This window comes from Habropoda laboriosa, unplaced genomic scaffold (assembly GCF_001263275.1).
Source record: "Habropoda laboriosa isolate 0110345459 unplaced genomic scaffold, ASM126327v1 scaffold269, whole genome shotgun sequence".
NCBI classification, from domain to species: domain Eukaryota; kingdom Metazoa; phylum Arthropoda; class Insecta; order Hymenoptera; family Apidae; genus Habropoda; species Habropoda laboriosa.
The window spans coordinates 106,389-126,131 of record NW_017100417.1 but is presented as its reverse complement, the minus strand read 5'-3'; the positions used below and the strand labels follow the sequence as shown (position 1 = coordinate 126,131).

The window sequence follows — 19,743 nt, the reverse complement described above, 5'->3', positions numbered from 1 at the left end:
AAGATATGCATTGACAGTTGTAAATTTTGCATTTCTTGTAGAATTGTAACTTGTTCTCTGATAACTGTAATTCTTCAATCAATCAAAATTTGAGCATGCTTAATTTTAACACTTTGGGTCAAATATGACCCAATACTAAAATCTCTTTCGTACGCAAAAGAAACCACAATTTTTTCATTTTACTGTGCAGTATATTGTGTAAAATTACATGAATATATTATGATTAAAATAAGAAACATATTGGTAATATAAAGAGAAGAGTATGTTGCTTGAACCAAGAGACATCTAAAAGCTGATTAAACATGCGTGTATTTTCTGCTATTCTCTTAACAAAAAGAACGTTGCATATTAAATTAATGCAACTGAAAGCTGTTCAATCGTAAAAATAATAAATTTAACGAAGCAACGTACAATATATATTATCGAAGCTAATATTTGAAGTATCTATATCAACAATTTACCGTGTCTGCTTCCACCATGTTTTCTGGCGTTCTCTTATTCAACGTGAAATTAATAATAATTCAATTAATACACGACTTACGATAATATCTCTCGCGTAATGCGTAAAGTTAACGATATTTACCAAAGGAAGAGGCGTTCGCTGCTTTCAATTGCCTCCGAAACGAAGCTCTTTGCGAAAGACACAGGGCTATGCAGAGAATTAGCAGAGCACCCAGAAACAAGGTCAAAGTCAAAAGCCAAAACGTCGTCCCTGCTTGCTCGTACTGAACAATTGGCTGATACTGCGCCGCTTGCGTGTCGAGAACGTTAAATTCTTTGAACAAATTATCGAGCTTCTCTATATTTCTGTCCACCAATTTCAGAACTTCCGATACCTCAAGAATGGAATTGTCGCGGCGATTTACAAGATGTATGTACAGGTCAGTTTTTGTTCGATCGACGGAACCGTCGTGGTTCTCGTGGATTTTATACTCGTCGATGTTCACTATCGCTCCTGTCACGTTGCCCAGTGTCCTAAAATCATAAAATTATACAATTTTTTGGCGATTCTTTAAGTATTGAAAAGTTGTACGAGAAGTCATTTATTCGAGAGAGGATTTCAGGTAACGTGGTACGTTTTTAGGAACTGTTACGCGATTAGCGATTTATGTGTAAAATATTGTGCGGTTCAGTGAAACAGTAAAGATTAGGTAAATTTTAAAAGTCAGCAGCTTCGCAAATTTTGTTCTTCGAACTTACTCCCTGAACGTTTCTATTCTGTTGCGGACTTCCGGTGGATGCTGTCGCAGTACAAAACGAACTCTTTGATCCTCGCGTAGTAAGTAAATAAATACTCTGGCTGTATCTTGCAAACCGTGTGTGTCATTGGCTAATACCTGTTTGCATTAATTAATGAAACTTTGTTAACGTTAGTTGCATTTGAAATGTTTATTTAATGCTCGTACACAGTTGTCGTTAAACATCCCAAACGGCACACAAATGTCTTAAAGACGTAAGTTTTGCATCAGAATCACTGTGCATTACAAGTTATACAAAAATTTCCAGAATAAAGTTAGCAATTTTAAGAATATTTTAACCAATTTTTCCTCGTTCAAATCAATAGAAATAAGGTAAAATACTATCGATCTCCGCGACATCAATTTCAAATCTATGAAAAATTAGCAGCGGATTCAATTTTACCGTAAATTAGCAGGTGATTCGAAACTTTTGGCCGGTAGTGTATCTTTAAGACGTTGAGACCAAAAGTGGACGTTTCGAATAATTATCATAGAAATCACAGCAAACGAATTTAACCCACCATAAAGTCAAAGTATCCTTTCATGCCCCTTTGAGGATCAAAATTTAAACTCACTACTCCAGTGAGTTTGTTAACTAAGAAAGGTTGTAACTCAATGTCGTCTAAACCCTCCGTTAATGTCATATGCATTTTACCTATTTGATAATAATTGACTATAGCATTGTCGCCTGCATCCAAGTCAATCGCCTGAAACAAGAATTTGGCTTTTTTTGGCATACGATTTTTCAAATAATTTTCAATCGCATACGCACATAATTTTTCAAATAATTTTCATATGATTATATCTATGTTCGATGACTGTATTTATTATACTTTTATTACATTAATGTCTTCAAAACACTATCAATATTACCAAAGTATCACTTTTCACGCAATGTTTGCACAATATTGGTAACATCCAAAGATTTTCTTATTTAACTATTTGTTTCCTTAATTAGTTTGTGAATACACGTTACCTCTACTTGCATAAACTGAGTGCCAAAATCAGCTTCCGTTGTAACTCCTCCTGTGAATATTTTGCTAACAAACTTCGGTGGATTGTCGTTTATATCAACTACATCTATAATCACTTTCAGCATAGTGTCGTTCGTTTCGTCGAAAAATGTTTCATTCGCTCTCTCATTCGTTGGAACAGTATTACAGTCTTCCGTCGCCTTCACAATCAACAGATGCTGCTCTTGTTGCTCCCTGTCTAACGTTTTGGCAGTCTGGGGTGATTAATTACAAACAGTGAATTAGAGTTTATAAAATTTTACTTTTGCTTATAGTTGGCGTTTGTTTATCGAAACTTACGCTCAGCTCGTGCTTAAAAATATCGAGGATGAAGAGGCCATCGTCGTTCCCGCCAATTATGAAGTAACAGACTTGAGTGGGAGGATCGTCGAGATCGTCGACTTCGTCTCTGTCGATCGTTTCGGGCAACAGTATTGTTTCAGATCCAGGAAGTTGCTCTTCCGTGAAGTTGATGTTGAAAATGTCGACTAAAAATTGTGGCTCGTAATCGTTGATGTTTCGAACGTAAATGATCAAATCTAGGTCTGAACTGAGCGATGTCGGAGTTCCAAGATCGTATGCTTCCACTCTGATCTATTTGCAAAAATAATAACTTTCAATGAAAATGTTACATGGAATGCTTTACTTTTTGGTCATTTAATACATCATTTTTGTTTGAAATTTCACAAGGATCAAAGAAATTTCTATTATGAGATGAAAATTTACGATATAAATATTACATTACTATTTGCATATTCAACTTATTCGGCGCTACGACTCCCGACATTTTCAATTAAAAGATGACTTTTTAAATTAAAAGGACAATTCAAGAATGACGCGAGGGCGATTTGGTCACGTTTGATGAGTTGATGGTGTATAAAATTTGAGACTGTCTACTCAACACTGACAATGAGTCGTATTGTTATGTTTAACTGGTGTTCTTAGAAGATCTGAATGTTACTATGAAATTAATATGTATGTGTATTGACACGACACAATATTTGGCTGTGTTGTGAAATATACAGCTTCGGATTAGTATTGATTGCCTAGATTGAGAAAAGTAGTCAAAAATTAGGAATGAATGATTGGGTTAATTAGAGAAATTTCTGAAGGGAAAAAGTGAAAATGTAAATATTTATAAACTGGAGGTATATTGTAAAAACCAGAAAAAAAAAGGAGAAGGCTGGTGGAAGGAAACTACATGAGTGCGTGAACAATTACGATAGGAAGGCTACTCTATTGCTTTATGGCTCCTAACTTTTACGGTTATAGTACTTACACGACCGTAGACTATACACATGCAATAATTTCCATAAAACCTGCAGTTTCTTTTATCTTTTCATTAATGTAAATCACCTCGTATAATTTTTGCGTTTCTCTGTCTAACGGAAGTTTCAACGAGATAACTCCGGTTGTATCGTCGATATGAAAGGTCCTCCAATGGCCACCCAAATCTTGCTTCAAACGATAGTGCACGTCGCCGTTTGGACCAGTATCAACATCTTTGGCTTCAATTTGTATAATCGGCGTCCCAACTGTCACATTCTATAAATTTTTACACTTTATAATAAAATCGTGTACCTGCAATCTTCGTTAGCAATAAGTCGCAAATAAAATTTGTTCTTTTACACAAATTGCACACAAAACACGACATATCTCAGAGAAAGTATTACAATTCAGTAATGAAAATATTTGATGAGCTTTGAATTATTAACCCTTTAACCTAAGTGTCGGCCATTTACTCTTTCAGTACTGCACCAGCTATCAAAAGCTAATCTGTTACAGATTAGTTCCACTTAGTAATTCTCGGTCTTACAAATTAAAACGAAAGTTAGGTCTACAATTCATTTTCCTTGCTAATACTATTCTTCTCACATCTCGACCAAAATCGCCGTCACGGGTCTGACACGTTGTTACAGATTGAAGGGTTAATAATGCTTATAAGAGAATTATTTGTAAAAACAGGAGAATATTTATCGCGATATAAACAAAGATTCACCTCTGGTACTCGAATAGTTGTATTATGCTGCGGGCTGATAAACACCGGTGGATTGTCGTTGTAATCAGTTACGCAGATATTTAGAACTGAGGTATCTTTATTCGGAGGACTACCAAGATCTCGCGCCTCTAAATGCAACGAGTAATTACCGAATTTCCCTCGAAGCGAATGAGCCGCTTTTATATTCGCTGTCCAATAATCCGTCTGCTCCAGGATGAACAAACCTAATTAAACGAATCAGTGTAAATTTGTATTATTGATCATTGACACTGTGTAGATGATTTCTGTAATATTACATTTTTCTAATAACTGCTTCACAAACCTAATTCATTCCCAGAAAGAGTCCTAATTCTGACGCGACCGTTTGGTGTTGCTGGATCATCCGTATCCTTTACTTTGATCACGTAAATTATATCTTTGGCATCGTGGAATTCTGATATTGTAACGCATGTTGAAGGTGTGTCCATTTTCGGAGGATTGTCATTTACATCTGACACTATAACTCTTGAAAAATATATAATTCAAATATTTTATTTCTGACATATTAATTTCTGATAATTTCACGTGCTGAACGTAAGGTAAATATGAAATTCTCAGTTGAAGCTTGTGAACTGTAATGCATATTAATTATTTAAAAACGCAATTTACTTATAGAAGCAATGTATATTAATAATTTAAAAAATTCACTCAGGAAATTAATGCCTATTAGTAACTTTTAAAAATTCAGTTATTAAAGTAATGCATATTAATAATTTTAAAATAAATTTTCTTGTGAAAGTAATGCATGTTAATAATTTTTAAAAAATTTACTTATAAAAGTAATTCTGTTGAAGTTGTTTATACCTGTTGTGTGTTTCGTATATTTATATTCAGTAAAATATTACTAATTTATTTCGAATATGTTTAACAGAAATCTATTTTAATTTGAACTGGTTAATTAGTCGACGAGATTTATGTTCCATTGTAATGTAGTAACGAGTCATTCATACACGTGTCTTAAAACAGCGATAATTAGGAAATTATTTATTTCTTAGAAGCGTTTCAAATATGTTCTCTCATAGCAGTCAATGTGTTAATTTACATAAACTGTTCCCATAGATTAACATTAATTTCGAAGGCAAGGTAACTTACTGAATTTGCTTAAACGCGTTTCTCGATTCACCAGCTGTGTAACCAAATTGGTAATTATCCCAAGCTTCTATGACTAGAACGTAGCTTTGTTTGGTTTCCCAGTCGATTGAATCTGCTACTGTTAAAGCACCAGTCTCAGGATGGATGGCAAACGTTCCCTGTTTCACAAAATTTTTCGTCCTATTCTCCATATTTTTTAGATACAATTTTATAATAAGCAATTCATAATTACAACGAGAAACAGTACTGCCTACCTGAGATGACATTCTATCTAACAGATACGTAATTTTCCCATAATCTCCGCTGTCAGGATCTTTCGCTTGAATGGTAGCAACTTCCGTACCAACCTTAGCATTTTCCATCACAGTTAAGTTACCAATATCAGTGACGAAGTATGGATTATTGTCATTTTCGTCCAATACTTGAACGTATATTTCAGAAAGACTGGACCTACGCGTAACATTTAGTTGTAACAATGTAACAAGACTGGCATTAGATCGTGCAAAATGAAATGTCGGAGTTTTCATGGAGGAATAAAAATCGGCTTTTTAAATTCGAACAAACATTCTCAATTACCCTTGGATTGTCAATAATTCTCAATAATTATGCTCAGATTCTCCAATAGTAATTTACCAAAGAGTTTTTTTCTCAGTTTTTAACACAGAAAAACTCGAGAACATTTCAACATTCAAATGATCACTTGAATAATTAATTTTTCGTATTACATGACTTAACGATATGAAACTGGAATCTATTTTGTGTTCCGATCACTTTTACCGCATTAAAGTAAAAATCTTCAAGTGAAAACTGTTCCTTTCTATATTCGTACAAATTGTTTTTAAGATGTTTTTATAAAATAAAATAATTTTGCGAAAATGAAATAAACACGGTAGATACAAGTGCAATTAATTTAACGGAAGTTACGATCAAATTTTACCTAGGCGGAATGCCCGAGTCAGTGGCTCGAACAGTCAGATTCAGCCAGGAATATTGTTCCCTATCGATTTTATTCGCTACGACCATTTCGCCCGTTTCCGAATCAAGATGTACCAAATCCGTCAGTTCTTTCGGACTTTCCAACGAGTACGTAATGCTCCGATTTTTATCTACATCATCAGCCACTATGTTCGCAATATTAACGCCATTTTTGCTGTTCTCTGTCACGGATCGTCTGTAAAATGGTCTCCGAAATCTCGGATTGTTATCGTTCTCGTCCTCGATTATTATGTTCAGCGTAGCTGAAAGTATAACCAAGTTTCGAATTAATTTCATTAAAACAGAAACGAACCAAAATTATTTCTCTACAACAAGAAATACCAATAACACAATTATCAGCTTCTTCGCCGTCCCTTTGCTGTTCGAAGTAACTTCGAAGACACTACTCCCTCTGATATTTGATCTTTAAAAACAGATACTAACCGGATGCAGTTTGTATTCCCCTAACAGCAGCCAAATCTTCAACAACAAGGCCCAATCTTATCGTTTCCACCCTTTCTCTGTCTAGCAATTTAACTACCCGAAGCAAACCGTCCAGCGCGTTTAACTCCAAAGCGGACAGGTAATCATATTCTTGGATCTTAATTAATGTTCCTTCCTCGTTTCTTGCCTCGGAAGAATTCGGATCGATACGATAACGTAATATCGGTGCTATGTCTGGATCATTAGCCACAACACGGTGCACGTACGCTCCAACCTAATAATACGGTGCAAATGATCAGATACAAACATTTAATTCGCCTACAGAGAAGGTGCTTCGTAAATACGAGGTCGTGATCCGCGATTACTACACTGGGAGCAATAATTACGAATTAAATGGTTGTACGAGGAAAAAAGGAATGTTAAATTTATTAATGTAAAGACACAATTTTGTTTCTGTGACGAATGAAGAAGTTTAAAACATTATTTATCTCGAAGTAATAGACATACATGTACACAGGTCTTATTAATATCAGAAGTATTAGAATTTTGTAATATCTGATAATATCTTAATATTAGAACTTTAAAAAGAAATGTGAATTTTCGATACTGATAAGTATTATCGTTTGTAATTTTCTGACCCTAGTCTTCTGTACGTTTGCTTCTATTTGTATCGATACGAGATAAGTTTTTCAATCGCGTCTCAAGTTACATAAAAATTCACTTTTAGAGAGTTACCGACGGGTCATTTTTGACCCGGTCGCTCCAAAACTGAATACGAAATGCAATGAATATTTTTCCCTATACATGCATGTAAATACATGTAGTATGTATCTACGTATATGTAACGGGTGCAACGATAAAATATTTTCAACGATTTTTAAAAAGTTATTGTAGGATATTCAGATTAAATTGCAATAAAACACTTCAAAATAAAAATTTCCAAACACACTTTTACAGTGGGTCGTAAAATTCTCCGTACTCGTAATCGAGCAGCGTCGATTGTGCTGAGATTCGTTAGTTTTGTTTTAACTCTACAATAGCACGCGGTAAAGAAAATACAAATAAAAATTATTAAAATTACACAATTATTGTTATTAACGAAAGTGTCATATTCCTGTCACGTACCTGTGTATTTTCACGAATGGTTACTGTCTCAGGATCGATGAAAACGGGTGGTTTATTGTTCACGTCCACAATAGTAATATTGACGAGAACTTCAGCGGTCCTTTGAACCTCCGTTCCGCTATCAATCGCGATCACGTTCAAGCTGTACCGTGTAGTTTTAGGAGAAGTCAGGTCTGGATCTAAGTTAGAGCCCGGTGCAACTCTAATCACACCTGTTTCCGGGCTAATCACGAATTTGTCACCCGCGCCGCTTTGAATTCGATAAACTAACTTATTGTTAGGCGAGGATAAATCTTTGTCCCAAGCTTTGACCTGTAATAAAAATGTTCCGAAGTCTCTCATTTATTCAGATGCTCGTATCGAAATGAAGTGCTTCATAGACACGGAAACTCCGTATTTGACGTTTGACGTTAGAAATTGCCATTACGTCGCAACGATTAATATTCATTACGTGAATAATACCTGAACTACGCTGGTGCCACCGGGCAAATCTTCAGGAATGCTTCTCTTGTACAACGTCCTCTCGAATGCGGGCGTGTTATCATTGATGTCTTTCAAATAAATAATTAACGGAGCGTCCGAGCTCAAACTCGGCGTGCCCATATCTCTAGCACGCACTGTCAATCGCAATGGACGTACCGATGTTTCCTTATGTCCTTGACTGATAGGCAATGCCTCGTAGTCCAATGGCGTTGTCGGGGTGATAACACCTCGTTTCGAATCGATGCTAAAATTTCGAGAAAATTCACCCGACACTAAAGCGTACACCACCTGGCTATTCTTGGTACCTGTGAGAAATTTAAACGAGTTAGTTCTGAAAAATGAATATTAAATTTTTTAATTGTAGGTGATTTTTAAGAAGTAGGATTTTTGGCGTACAAAAATTGAATTTTGCACCTACAGTGACTCCCACTAATATTGGGACACTCTTTTGAAGAGTATAACTTTTTGTAAATTGAACCTAACGACTTCAGTTTTTTTTTTAGAAATTAGAAGGATTGGTAGAGAAGTGTGCAAAAAATTTTGAGAAAGTTGCTATATGCGGGAATCGCGAAGAAAATTGTAAAGGCCACTGTTTCCAACTTTTTTATCCGAGCTTGTAACGAGTGTGAAGTACATTTGCAGTGAGGTACGAAGTGTTATATTTAGATACAGGTTTGTCTATCGACTCGTTTACTATTTTGAAGAACTGTCCTTTTAGAGTCTGTGTGGGTCTAGCTATATTTTGGTTTCTGCAGATATGAATTTTGATTGGGCGCTACCAAGGGCCATCCTCTCCTCACGGAGAGAATATTTAAATATGGTCTCGCGAACCTTGCACAATATCGGAGGTGACACTCTCCAGACTAAGGGGACGTTAGGGTTTGAGTGTCTAAAAACTTGTGTCCATTGAAAAATTGCACACCAAGACAGCAAAAGACTTAATTTATGGCCGTCTAAAGACGTAACAGTATATTTTTAAGCAATCGTTAAATAAATAAAGTAATCAGGCTATTTTGTATAAATCTTGTACCATTTAAATCTATGTCGAATGCTTCAACGATCAACGGCGATTCAAAGTGGTCCTCGTGTTCCAGAAGCACAGCTTCATATTTGTTTTGTAGAAATACAGGAGCGTTGTCGTTCACGTCGTTCACGTTCACTATTAACTGGACAGTATTACGATTACCTTTACCAAGATCATCTCTTGCCTCAACTGTGAAATAATGTCGGGACATTATTTCGCGATCGAAACTTGGTCCAGGCTCTTTCACTGTAATTACGCCTGTCAATGGATCCATTGATAATCTGAAGGAATAAAATAACATTGCAAAACGATTGTGTCTGTTTCAATTGTTCCTACCTAAAAGGAGAGGTGTCCGGTAAAGAATTCATCAAACTTCGCCCACCACGCATTCGGCAGGTGGTTTTGTACAAAAAATGTCATGTACACTATAGGTCTGTTTCGCTTCCTTAGTCAATTATATGAAAAACAATATATTGAGCATACATATATACAGTGAAACAATAATTCCGACGCATGTACTTTATTTTATTTTTGATGTGTAGATTACTTAATTTACAAATAATGTTCGAAACCCGTTTCTGTCAAATTTGTAAAGATATTTTAGGAAATAGAATGGTAAGGAACTGAACGATCAGAGTTGCCTGTAGTTAGCTACCGTAGCTCTACTATTCTTGTTGCAGAAACTGCATATGAATATCATATCAGCACACTTTGCATTTGAAAAGTACAGAACACTGTGCATATTGTCAAACTAACCAAATTAAATCTAAAACGTAGACTGAATGCTATGCACAAACTTCACTTTTATCATTGAGAACCTTATTCTTGCTCTTGAAAGAAGCGTCAACAGTGCTTATCTCGGTAACGAAAGGAACGAGATCTATAGTGTACATGACATTTTTTGCTCAGAATGACCTGCTAATCACGTGAGAGAAGTTTGTTGAATTCCTCATCGGACATCCTGTATACTTTGTGATTGTACATCCCAAAGCAAAAGATAAGAGACAAACTTCCCAAGGAAGACAGAAATTTTTTTATCAAGCCACTAAGAATAATATTAATTCTAGAGTGTGTATTATTTAGCGTTTATTAATTAGCTTACGCGTGTGCAATACTGCCTCCTAAATGCGTGTATCTTATGCCGTGTGTTCCAAAATTACCACTGTCCTCGTCTAACGCTTGAATCCACGCTACCGTAGTTCCAACAGCGCAATTTTCCAAAATCGACACCTCGTATCTGTCTTCGATAAATTCTGGATAATTATCGTTCTGATCTTTTATGAAAACAACCACCGGCACTTTGGTGTATTTCGGTGCTACTGTGACTACTTCTTTAGCGATTAACGTGAAGTTTACCACTGAAACGTTATTCCATGTGAAACATTACTTTACGTTATTTTAGACACACTGTTATTGCACTTAATGTTGTAACATGTGTAAAGAAGAAAAGTACATGTAATATGTTCAACTGCAGTTATGAGTTTAATTTGTTCAAATTGAATTGTACATAATAATACTTTCAATGTAGTAGAATTATTCTTAATTGTGTCTTTCTTTGCTATTATTAAAGAACGATAATAGTAAGAGCAATAAAAGGAAAATATTGAATAATTCATTTTGTAATAGTTAAAAATACCTGATCTGGTTTCGAAATCAAGTTTGCTGGAGTTTTTAACTCGTATTAAAAACGGGGATTCATTGATTCCTCTCGATGGTGTCACGTCGAATATCCCATCGTCACCATCGATGAACATTCTGAACGTACCATTTGTTCCCTGAAAAATTGTTTTCTTGTAAGAAAGATGTGTTTATCACAATTCTAATTGCTGTATCGAATAAATTTGTGCTCTATAAGTAAAGTAATTATACTGCAATTTTGATGAAGTAAGTAGTTCATTACTCAAGCAAAGAAAGTCGAAGTAAAAGGAAGTATTCCATAGCTATTGTTACCTAATTAATAAGAAACACAAATCAGAATGAAAAGTTTTACATGCGATAATATTATATAACAGAAGAATGTAGAAAGCATAAATTGAAATTATGAAACGATATTCAAAATACCATCTTTCGACACAAACTGTAATCACTCTACCTTTAATCATTTACTGCAATCAATTTTAATGCAGAAAGTAGAAAAGAAAGAAGATACTTTACACGAGAACCGTACAATTGGTTTTCCAGTGATTTTAATGAAATTCGAAGAGATATATCTGGAAATAGATTTACATATTCTGCAAAATGTTTCGTTTTAATACTTCATATAAAAAATAATTTTGAATCGTTGAAAATAAAATAAAAATCGTTAATATTAATTCTGAATCGTTAAAATCATTAAAAATAAAATTATAACTGCTAACAATAATTCTGAATCGTTAAAAATTAAACTAACGTCGCTAAAAATAATTCTGAATCGTTAAAAATTATATTAACTCACCAAAAATAATTTTGAATCGTTGAAAATAAAATTAAAATCGTTAATACTAATTTTGGATCGTTAAAAATAATTCTGAGTTATTAAAAATAATTCCACATCGTTAGAAATACAATTAAAACCGCTAAAAATAATTCTGAATCGTTGAAAATAAAATAAAAATCGTTAATATTAATTCTGAATCGTTAAAATCATTAAAAATAAAATTATAACTGCTAAAAATAATTCTGAATCGTTGAAAATTATATTAACTCACTAAAAATAATTTTGAATCGTTGAAAATAAAATTAAAATCGTTAAAAATAATTCTGCATTATTAAAAATAATTGCACATCGTTAGAAATACAATTAAAACCACTAAAAATAATTCTGAATCGTTGAAAATAAAATAAAAATCGTTAATATTAATTACGAATCGTTCAAAATACTTTAGAAAACGTAACTTTAATTTTCTGAACTACTAAATTAGATTTTATTAAAATCTCGGGAAACCAGTCGCACGGTTCCCTCACGGGTCTCACAATACTCCCATAAAGTTATCCAACCAAGCTTCTCACCAAGTCGTGATCGTAAACTTCCGGTATCGCATCACCGATGAAGTTAACCGCGGTGTTGTACGGTGCGTTCTCGTTTATCTCGGCACGGTATCTCGCGCTTCGAAATTTTGGGACCTCGTCGTTCACGTCCATCAGAATAATCGTAACTTCGGTCGAAACTGACGGCGGAGGCACTATCTTCGATACTTCTTTCACGGTAATTTCCAGAATAAACGTTCCCTCGGCGTTTTCCTCCGCTTCACGGTCGAGTTGCGCCCTGGTGAACACCAAACCGGAAGTCGCGTCTATGTCGAACAAATATCTCGGACCTTGAGTGATGCTGTACGTCACCTTGTTGTTTATCCCCTTGTCACCGTCCACCGCGCGAACTGTGAAATATTGGAAAGGTTTTATTGCAAATTATTTTTTATTCTGACTTCATCACGTGATAACTTCGATTACAGTATTTCCCTGGTTGTCGTCGATAGTGAAATAACTCAGAAAATGTCAATTTCGATACTTCTGCAAAGATAGATTGCACAGATACAGTATTTTTATCATCTGAAAAGGTATATTTTTAGCTTCATTCGTATCGTATCAGAGAGTAGAAAATGTTAAACTGCTTTTCCTGTGAAATTTATATTTTTCGAGTTATGTCGGTGTCGACGTCGAGCAGCGATTTGTGAAAATGAGAAAATGAAACAGGAATGTCACGGTTATACCAATGCTCGTTTTTCTGGTAATATAATATAATGTAGTATAATAAAGTGTTGCCTTAACAGATTTTTGTACTAAATTAAATCATTTCTAAAATCTAAATCCAAGTCTAAAAATTCATATCTAGAAAATCTTTCGGTTTAATTTCTGGAGAACAATATATATTCACTAAACCGACGATATATTGAAGTTAATTTATTTTTTTTCGATATTAGGTGTTCAGGTTTTATGGTAAATGGCCTATATTTAGAGTAACTATGCAGCCTTTGGTCCAGATCTGTCGAAGGATTTAGGAGTTAACAGGAAACACACAGACAGACGTTTTATTTCACACACAAAATGAATCACACAACTTGTCCACCTCGAATAACTTCCAAAGTACGTGTTTTACAAAAAAAGAGCTTTATATAAAAATTTCTGAAAACATTTTCTTCTAAATAACCTATTAGTTTACGAGATATCAAGCTGACCTTGAATTCTTTAAATGGAATACCTACGTTCTTGTACCAAAATTTCAAAGAGCAGTGAATTTTCTGTAAGAAAGTATCAAGCTTTATTTAGTGTAGCAGTAATAGCACGTCTGAACTTTTCGAGTAATAAGGCCATTTAAATGTATAGTAATGAAATTGTATCACGCAACATACGGTACAAGTAAAAACATAAGCGATAATTATATAGGAAATAGCCGAGATCCTTTCGTTGCCCCTTTTTCTCATTCTCCAACGATGACTGTAATTTCGACTAGTAATAGTGAGTTAGTTGACCTTGAAGCACCGACGTGCCTATCCTGGCGTTTTCACTGATCCTGGCAACAGGCGTCATGGTTATGAATTCTGGTGGTTGATCCTCAACGTCCTGAACCTTAATGAGTATCGCGGTTGTTCCTGTGTTTACCTGAAATAATTGCGATACAAAGGTATACTGAAAAAGAAAAAAATACTTGTACGCGATTCCACCTTCGAGTTACCTTGAATGTGGTATATAGACGTGTTACACTTGTATTACGGTCGTTCTAACGATAAGCGGTGCTATTGTCCTTGGGATATTTTACGAAGGTATTTTCCGTAGAGATTACTTTCGCGGTATTATACGGGCTCTATCTTAAATCAAATTTAAACGGCACCCCTATGTTCGAGACAACGAAGTAAAGCGGGCGGTGAATTTATTTGCGCGTGTTTGTGTATTTAAAAAATCGACAAGATTTTCGAAATAATTAGAAAATTTCTTCAAAATGTATATTTGCTTCGAAAATATGCTTTTTTTTAAATTCACGATGTACTTAATTTCATGTAAATATGATTATTTTGCAGTTCCCTTACTGCTGTAACTACGTATTGCGAACATAGTATGTAAGTACAATTCATTGAGAAATTAATAGTGATACTGTAAGATTTTGGTCTACTGTGTGTGGTATACAATTATTTCCTTATTTTCTTGTATTTGTGTATTTTTGAAGAAATGGATTCACGGTGGCAATTGCACGAGTTCAGAAGTGGACTTAGTGTAGTTGAAACAGCAAGACAAATAAACAACTGACGGGGGAAAGAATCACTAAAAGAATCGTCAGAAATTAGCTCGAAAAATTTCGTTCTAACGTGTATAACTTCAAAAATGAAGATAGAAGTTGGCCAAATGGCTTACTGGATCCTGAAACATCACGACAGTTGGTTGAATTTGACGAGAAACATTACAGAAACTCAATGTTTGCCAATTACTTTGATTAATGCAATGCATCGTCCTTTATCCTTCGAATTATTTTCATTTACCTTCTTAATATCCATATTTTGATGCTCGCACTTGTACACACCTAATATTCATTAGTAGACTGCGGATTTTTATGCATTTATAGGAAATTTAAAGGTACAAAATTGCACAGAATGCAGTAAATATCCAAATTATAGTGCTTTTTGTAATACCTGGTACGTGATATAATTGCTTACCAAAGTTCTACTTCTTTTGCTATATTCTCAAAAATATAAATTTGCGTAAAAATCCGCAGTCTATTCGTTGGATACCCAAACTACGCAATTTTTATGATGTATTAGACGCAGATAATACGATTTACTCATTTACGGTCCTTTAGCTAAACAATCAGTATCCCGAAATTGATCGTTTCAAGCAAATATTTATAAACCAAGTTATTTTATTTAATTAAATAAACTCCACCTACGTATTTAATCCCGAAATTTACTAATTTAATCGCCATCCATACTTAATTAATTATAATTTAAAAGCTGACATCAATATTTATCAATGCGTCGCACAAACTTCAATTTCGACACGACAATTTGCACTAACGAACACTAAAAATTGCTTCGAATTACTTCAACGCAAGACGTACCTTCTCGTTTATCGCCCGATCAATAGCCAAAACTCTCAGCTGATACAGATACTTTCTTTCGTAATCAAGTCGACCGACAAGCCGGATGACACCTTTCCCATTTACGGTGGAAATGGTGAACATGTCATTATCCCCGTCGAGTTCTTGCAGGTAGTAAACCACCTGTCCGTGCGCACCTAAGTCCGCATCGGTTGCCTCCACTGTTGTTAAAATACCCGGCCCGGAATCCTCCCGTAGCGTCAAGGAAGTCGGATGCGGCCGAAAAATTGGCACGTTGTCATTCACATCTTCCACAAGCAACAGCAGGCTTTGCGTGATGAAGTTTCCTTCCCCTAGTCTGCCGTCTGTCAATGTCAGCACCACCGCGTACTCGTCCCTTGCCTGAAGAGACACGGGCAATATATTTTTTTACAAGATTCCTTATTTCTGTGGTATTTCTTAGTTAACAAATTTTCGGTGATATAAACGACGACTTTTAATATTTAGAAAAGAAATCGAGTACTGTTTTAACATATCTACTTTGGACAATATTAATTTCTTCGCTCGAGTCGGTATTTTTTACTATAGTTTGACTTTTTTTAATCGCTACTGAAGTTTATGTTTGTTACAACATTTTGGTGGATAATATTGCACCTCGATATTTGACACACTACCTTGTTTTTTTTCGTTAGAAGGAAAGAAATTTAACTGCCCAAATTGCAAATTTGACAATATCAACTCTGTGAGAAATAATATTGAAAAATATTTCAGTGAGAAACCGAAGCAATCTTAGTGGCTTTGCCAAAAAGATAGGAAGAAGTTCTGGAACCAAAGGGTGACTTTCTTTCGTAGCATTGAACCCTTTCGCTGCGGTAAATTTCAAATCTTCCGCTTCCGCCGTATCGTTTTAAAATTGTTTTGGCGAAATTGCGCCAGAAGGACCATAGATCTGCTCTCTGTCTTCGTTAATTATTTACCAAGTGACAATTATTTAATGTCCCTTCTCAGCCACCGTTCGATTACAAAGGGTTAAAATATTCATCTAAATTCACCGTAATAAACGACACTAAGCAAATCTTGCTTCCTTCTAATTTTTAGTATGAAAGCGTGCATATTTATACATAATACCTAACGAAAGTAAATTTCCTATAATTAATGTCAAATCTAGTAGAAAATTCGAGCATGTACGTACATCGTGTACAAGCTGCTGCTAAAATCGACAATATAATTTGAAAATGAAAAAAGCAAGCTGAAAGCGGGGAACGATTACGAGAGATGTGTAGCATACAAATTACCTCGTTGCTCGGAAAACCTGTAGCATTATCTAGATTACTATAAAAGCATCTTAACAGTCTCCGTCAGGATATGCAAACCGGCAAACCAATAATCTTCGGATAGACGGTATTCTTCATGAGCAAATTAACTTGCACACCAACGATCACGTATAAGAGGTACGATGATGACAAGATAACAACTTCCACGAATAGGTCCAGCATAGATCACTAACTGCACGGTTCTTTAGCTGGCTCGTACATCCCTCGAGTTTCTCTTTAATGCCTTTGACATTATTATTACCGCGATCGAACGTTGGTACTGTGGGCAGAAGGTGTTCGAATGACGTCCATTCGTGCGAGAAGCACAGTTCTCTGGGGGGAAGTGAACGTAGAAATTATCTTCTTCGGAAGACTCTCGTGCAAACCGCGCGAAGAGAAAAATCCTTGCCCACGTCCTCGTTTATGCTTTAATGGAATACACACCGAGACATGATACTCTGTGAGAGATTAGCTCGATACAGTACTGACGGGATGTTAATGAGCTTTTAATTGTAAGGGTTTGTTGGTTTTCTCGATATAGCGGTGCTGAAGAGAAGAGGTGTTGTACGTGTATTTATGAGTTTCTATAGAAGTTCGAATATCTTTAAATAAAAGGTTAAAAGTGAGAAACTTAGGCAGTTGTTAAAGTGATATTGTGGCGACCGCCACGGAGGGCCTACGTACTTAGGCCTGGCGACTCTTGGCCCTCGAGGCGAAGAGAATTTACAGACAGGTAAAATAACACCCTAAAACTCCATGTAACAGAAATAAAAATCGCATATTCCCCTGATTTTCACTTTTCCCGCTCGCTTCACGATTTCCTCAAAAAACAAGAATTTAGGAAGCAGTAGGATATCGAAAACTCCTTTCAGAAGTTTCTTCCTCTTTGCGACAAAAGTGTATCGAGCATTACAGAAATTATTTTAAATTAAAACGTTTAATTTCCACGGAGTTACGCTTCTTTCTTTTTCACAATGAACGGCATAAATCTTCCGCGGGGACTTTCAGGATGGCCCGATAAAGTGCTACACAAAGAGCGATACTCGGAGGAGTTTCGCAGTATCGGTATTGCGGGCAGCAGAATAGAATTATTGCAATGAAATAGACCGTCTCGGGAACGAATTACCTCTCTGTCTAGCAATTTGTTCAGGTAAATATTAGCCTCGTTCGGACTAAAATTCTCGACCCGAATCACGTCGCTGCCAGGTTGATCTCTAACGCCGAACGTCAGGCTGTCACCGTCAGGATCGACGCCGCGAAGCCTGTAAATTAAACTGCCTGCAACAGAAACCAGTCGGCACGAATCTCAACACGATACACCAGTGAACAAAGGGCGTAATTAATTTAAACGTGCATAAATAGACGCTGATTGCATTGTACATATTGCGAGCTGGCGCGCAGTCACCGGTGGAATGTTAACGGAAAAAGGAGCGTGGAAAATCCCCGGAGTTTCCTAAGAACGCTAATTCTAAGGACTTTTGATTGTGAGATAAAATACCGAAATTCTGGTCTATAGGAATCGAGAGAATGAATCTAATTAAGTTCAATTGCGTAAGTCGAGGGAAATTCGGATGAACGTATGAAAATTGAGAAAAATTGTGCTCCTTGGAAGATTCGAATGTGCAATAGAAACAATAGAAAGATTTTAATTATTTTAATTATCGTAATGCACGACGTTAATTTTTAAATGGAATAAAATAAACTATGTGAATCTTTCTACGGTTATTTGTTATCTAATAATATTAAAGAAAATTTGAAAGAAGAGAATCTCAAGAAAGCAATCGAACTTATATAATGGCATAATTGCAAACTATGGTTGCTAATAAGAAAAATGTCGACGCGGCCTTATATTATATTTAAAAAAATTTCATATCTGTAAATTTAGTTTCTTCCCAAGTTATTAATAATATACACATGAACACGGTTGCAGTATAGTTTAGCGTCAAGTTAAATGCATAAATCGAGAAGATAAGTACCTACACTTTGAAATTAAATATTACATGTAATTAAAAAAGGAAGTACAATTACTACAGCCTTTGCAAGTATAAAATTTCTCTTATCGGATTATTCATCTCACGTATAGATTTCTGTGCGTTTACCTTTGATAATTTTCAAAATTTTTTATTACAAAAGAGTGTTAATCTTTTGTTAATCTATCAGAAATATTTGTTTAGAATTTTGTATTTTGTTGTGACTCGTACAATACTCGTATCCCTGTACTAATGTCTTATGTGACATGTTGTGTAATAGTGAAACAACAGGAAGTTTATTAAATCACGTTAATCTAGGGTAGATACACTGAAAACAGAACAATGCTACATTTATGAATGTTCCAATTCGAAACTGTCTCACGTTGTTAATTTATTACTTATTACATGTGCTCATTGCAACACTGTTCCTCCAGTGAAGAGGAGAAGTGAAACTTAGAGCAATCTTCTTCGTTTCTTAAAAAAAAAAAAGAGAAAATTAGTCTCAATGGTAAGGAAGTTTCCTACACAAATTTTGAAGGTATAAATCCTTTAGATCCTTTCTTTAATTATTTCAAAATTAGAAATTAGATAACAGAAGTGTTGTATTCAAATTAAATAACGTACCGAATTTATCTCAATATGAAAAGCAATGAAAAATTTCGAAAAATTCTTGCAATTAAACAGTATTGTAGATAATTACATTTGAAGACAGTTTATATAAATACATTATCAAAGCTATCATATAAATTTACCGTAGTGTAACATCTATTTAGCATTGTTTACAAAATAGTAACCATTTATATCATCTAATAACTTCTTATAAGTGTTATAATACAAATATGATAATTATCAACTCTTTCTGTACAAATTGCATCTAATAGATACTCTTTTCTGATAATAAAAAAACTTACTATATTAGCAATCTATATGAAAGACTAATAAATTTTACAGTTGAAGGGTAAATTTTAATTATCTATCTAAGTACTGCAAAAAATTCTCTTAAATTTTAATATGTAAAATAAAA

At 34.9% G+C, this 19,743-nt stretch overlaps 1 protein-coding gene across 1 annotated transcript in view; it reads right to left on the bottom strand.

The window, feature by feature from the left end:
- The window catches only part of LOC108575482, a 78,754-nt gene that overhangs the window by 38,670 nt on the left and 20,341 nt on the right, over positions 1 to 19,743 (bottom strand). The window contains exons 6-22 of the mRNA XM_017938301.1: positions 11,069 to 11,207; positions 10,535 to 10,790; positions 9,439 to 9,713; positions 8,388 to 8,713; positions 7,926 to 8,237; positions 6,801 to 7,074; positions 6,319 to 6,619; positions 5,636 to 5,831; positions 5,382 to 5,539; positions 4,573 to 4,754; positions 4,251 to 4,474; positions 3,608 to 3,796; positions 2,552 to 2,845; positions 2,215 to 2,466; positions 1,760 to 1,945; positions 1,201 to 1,337; positions 584 to 975 (exon numbers count right to left, since the gene is read on the bottom strand). Of these exons, the coding sequence (XP_017793790.1) occupies positions 584 to 975; positions 1,201 to 1,337; positions 1,760 to 1,945; positions 2,215 to 2,466; positions 2,552 to 2,845; positions 3,608 to 3,796; positions 4,251 to 4,474; positions 4,573 to 4,754; positions 5,382 to 5,539; positions 5,636 to 5,831; positions 6,319 to 6,619; positions 6,801 to 7,074; positions 7,926 to 8,237; positions 8,388 to 8,713; positions 9,439 to 9,713; positions 10,535 to 10,790; positions 11,069 to 11,207 (4,093 nt within the window). The remainder of the gene's footprint in view (positions 1 to 583; positions 976 to 1,200; positions 1,338 to 1,759; positions 1,946 to 2,214; positions 2,467 to 2,551; positions 2,846 to 3,607; positions 3,797 to 4,250; positions 4,475 to 4,572; positions 4,755 to 5,381; positions 5,540 to 5,635; positions 5,832 to 6,318; positions 6,620 to 6,800; positions 7,075 to 7,925; positions 8,238 to 8,387; positions 8,714 to 9,438; positions 9,714 to 10,534; positions 10,791 to 11,068; positions 11,208 to 19,743) is intronic.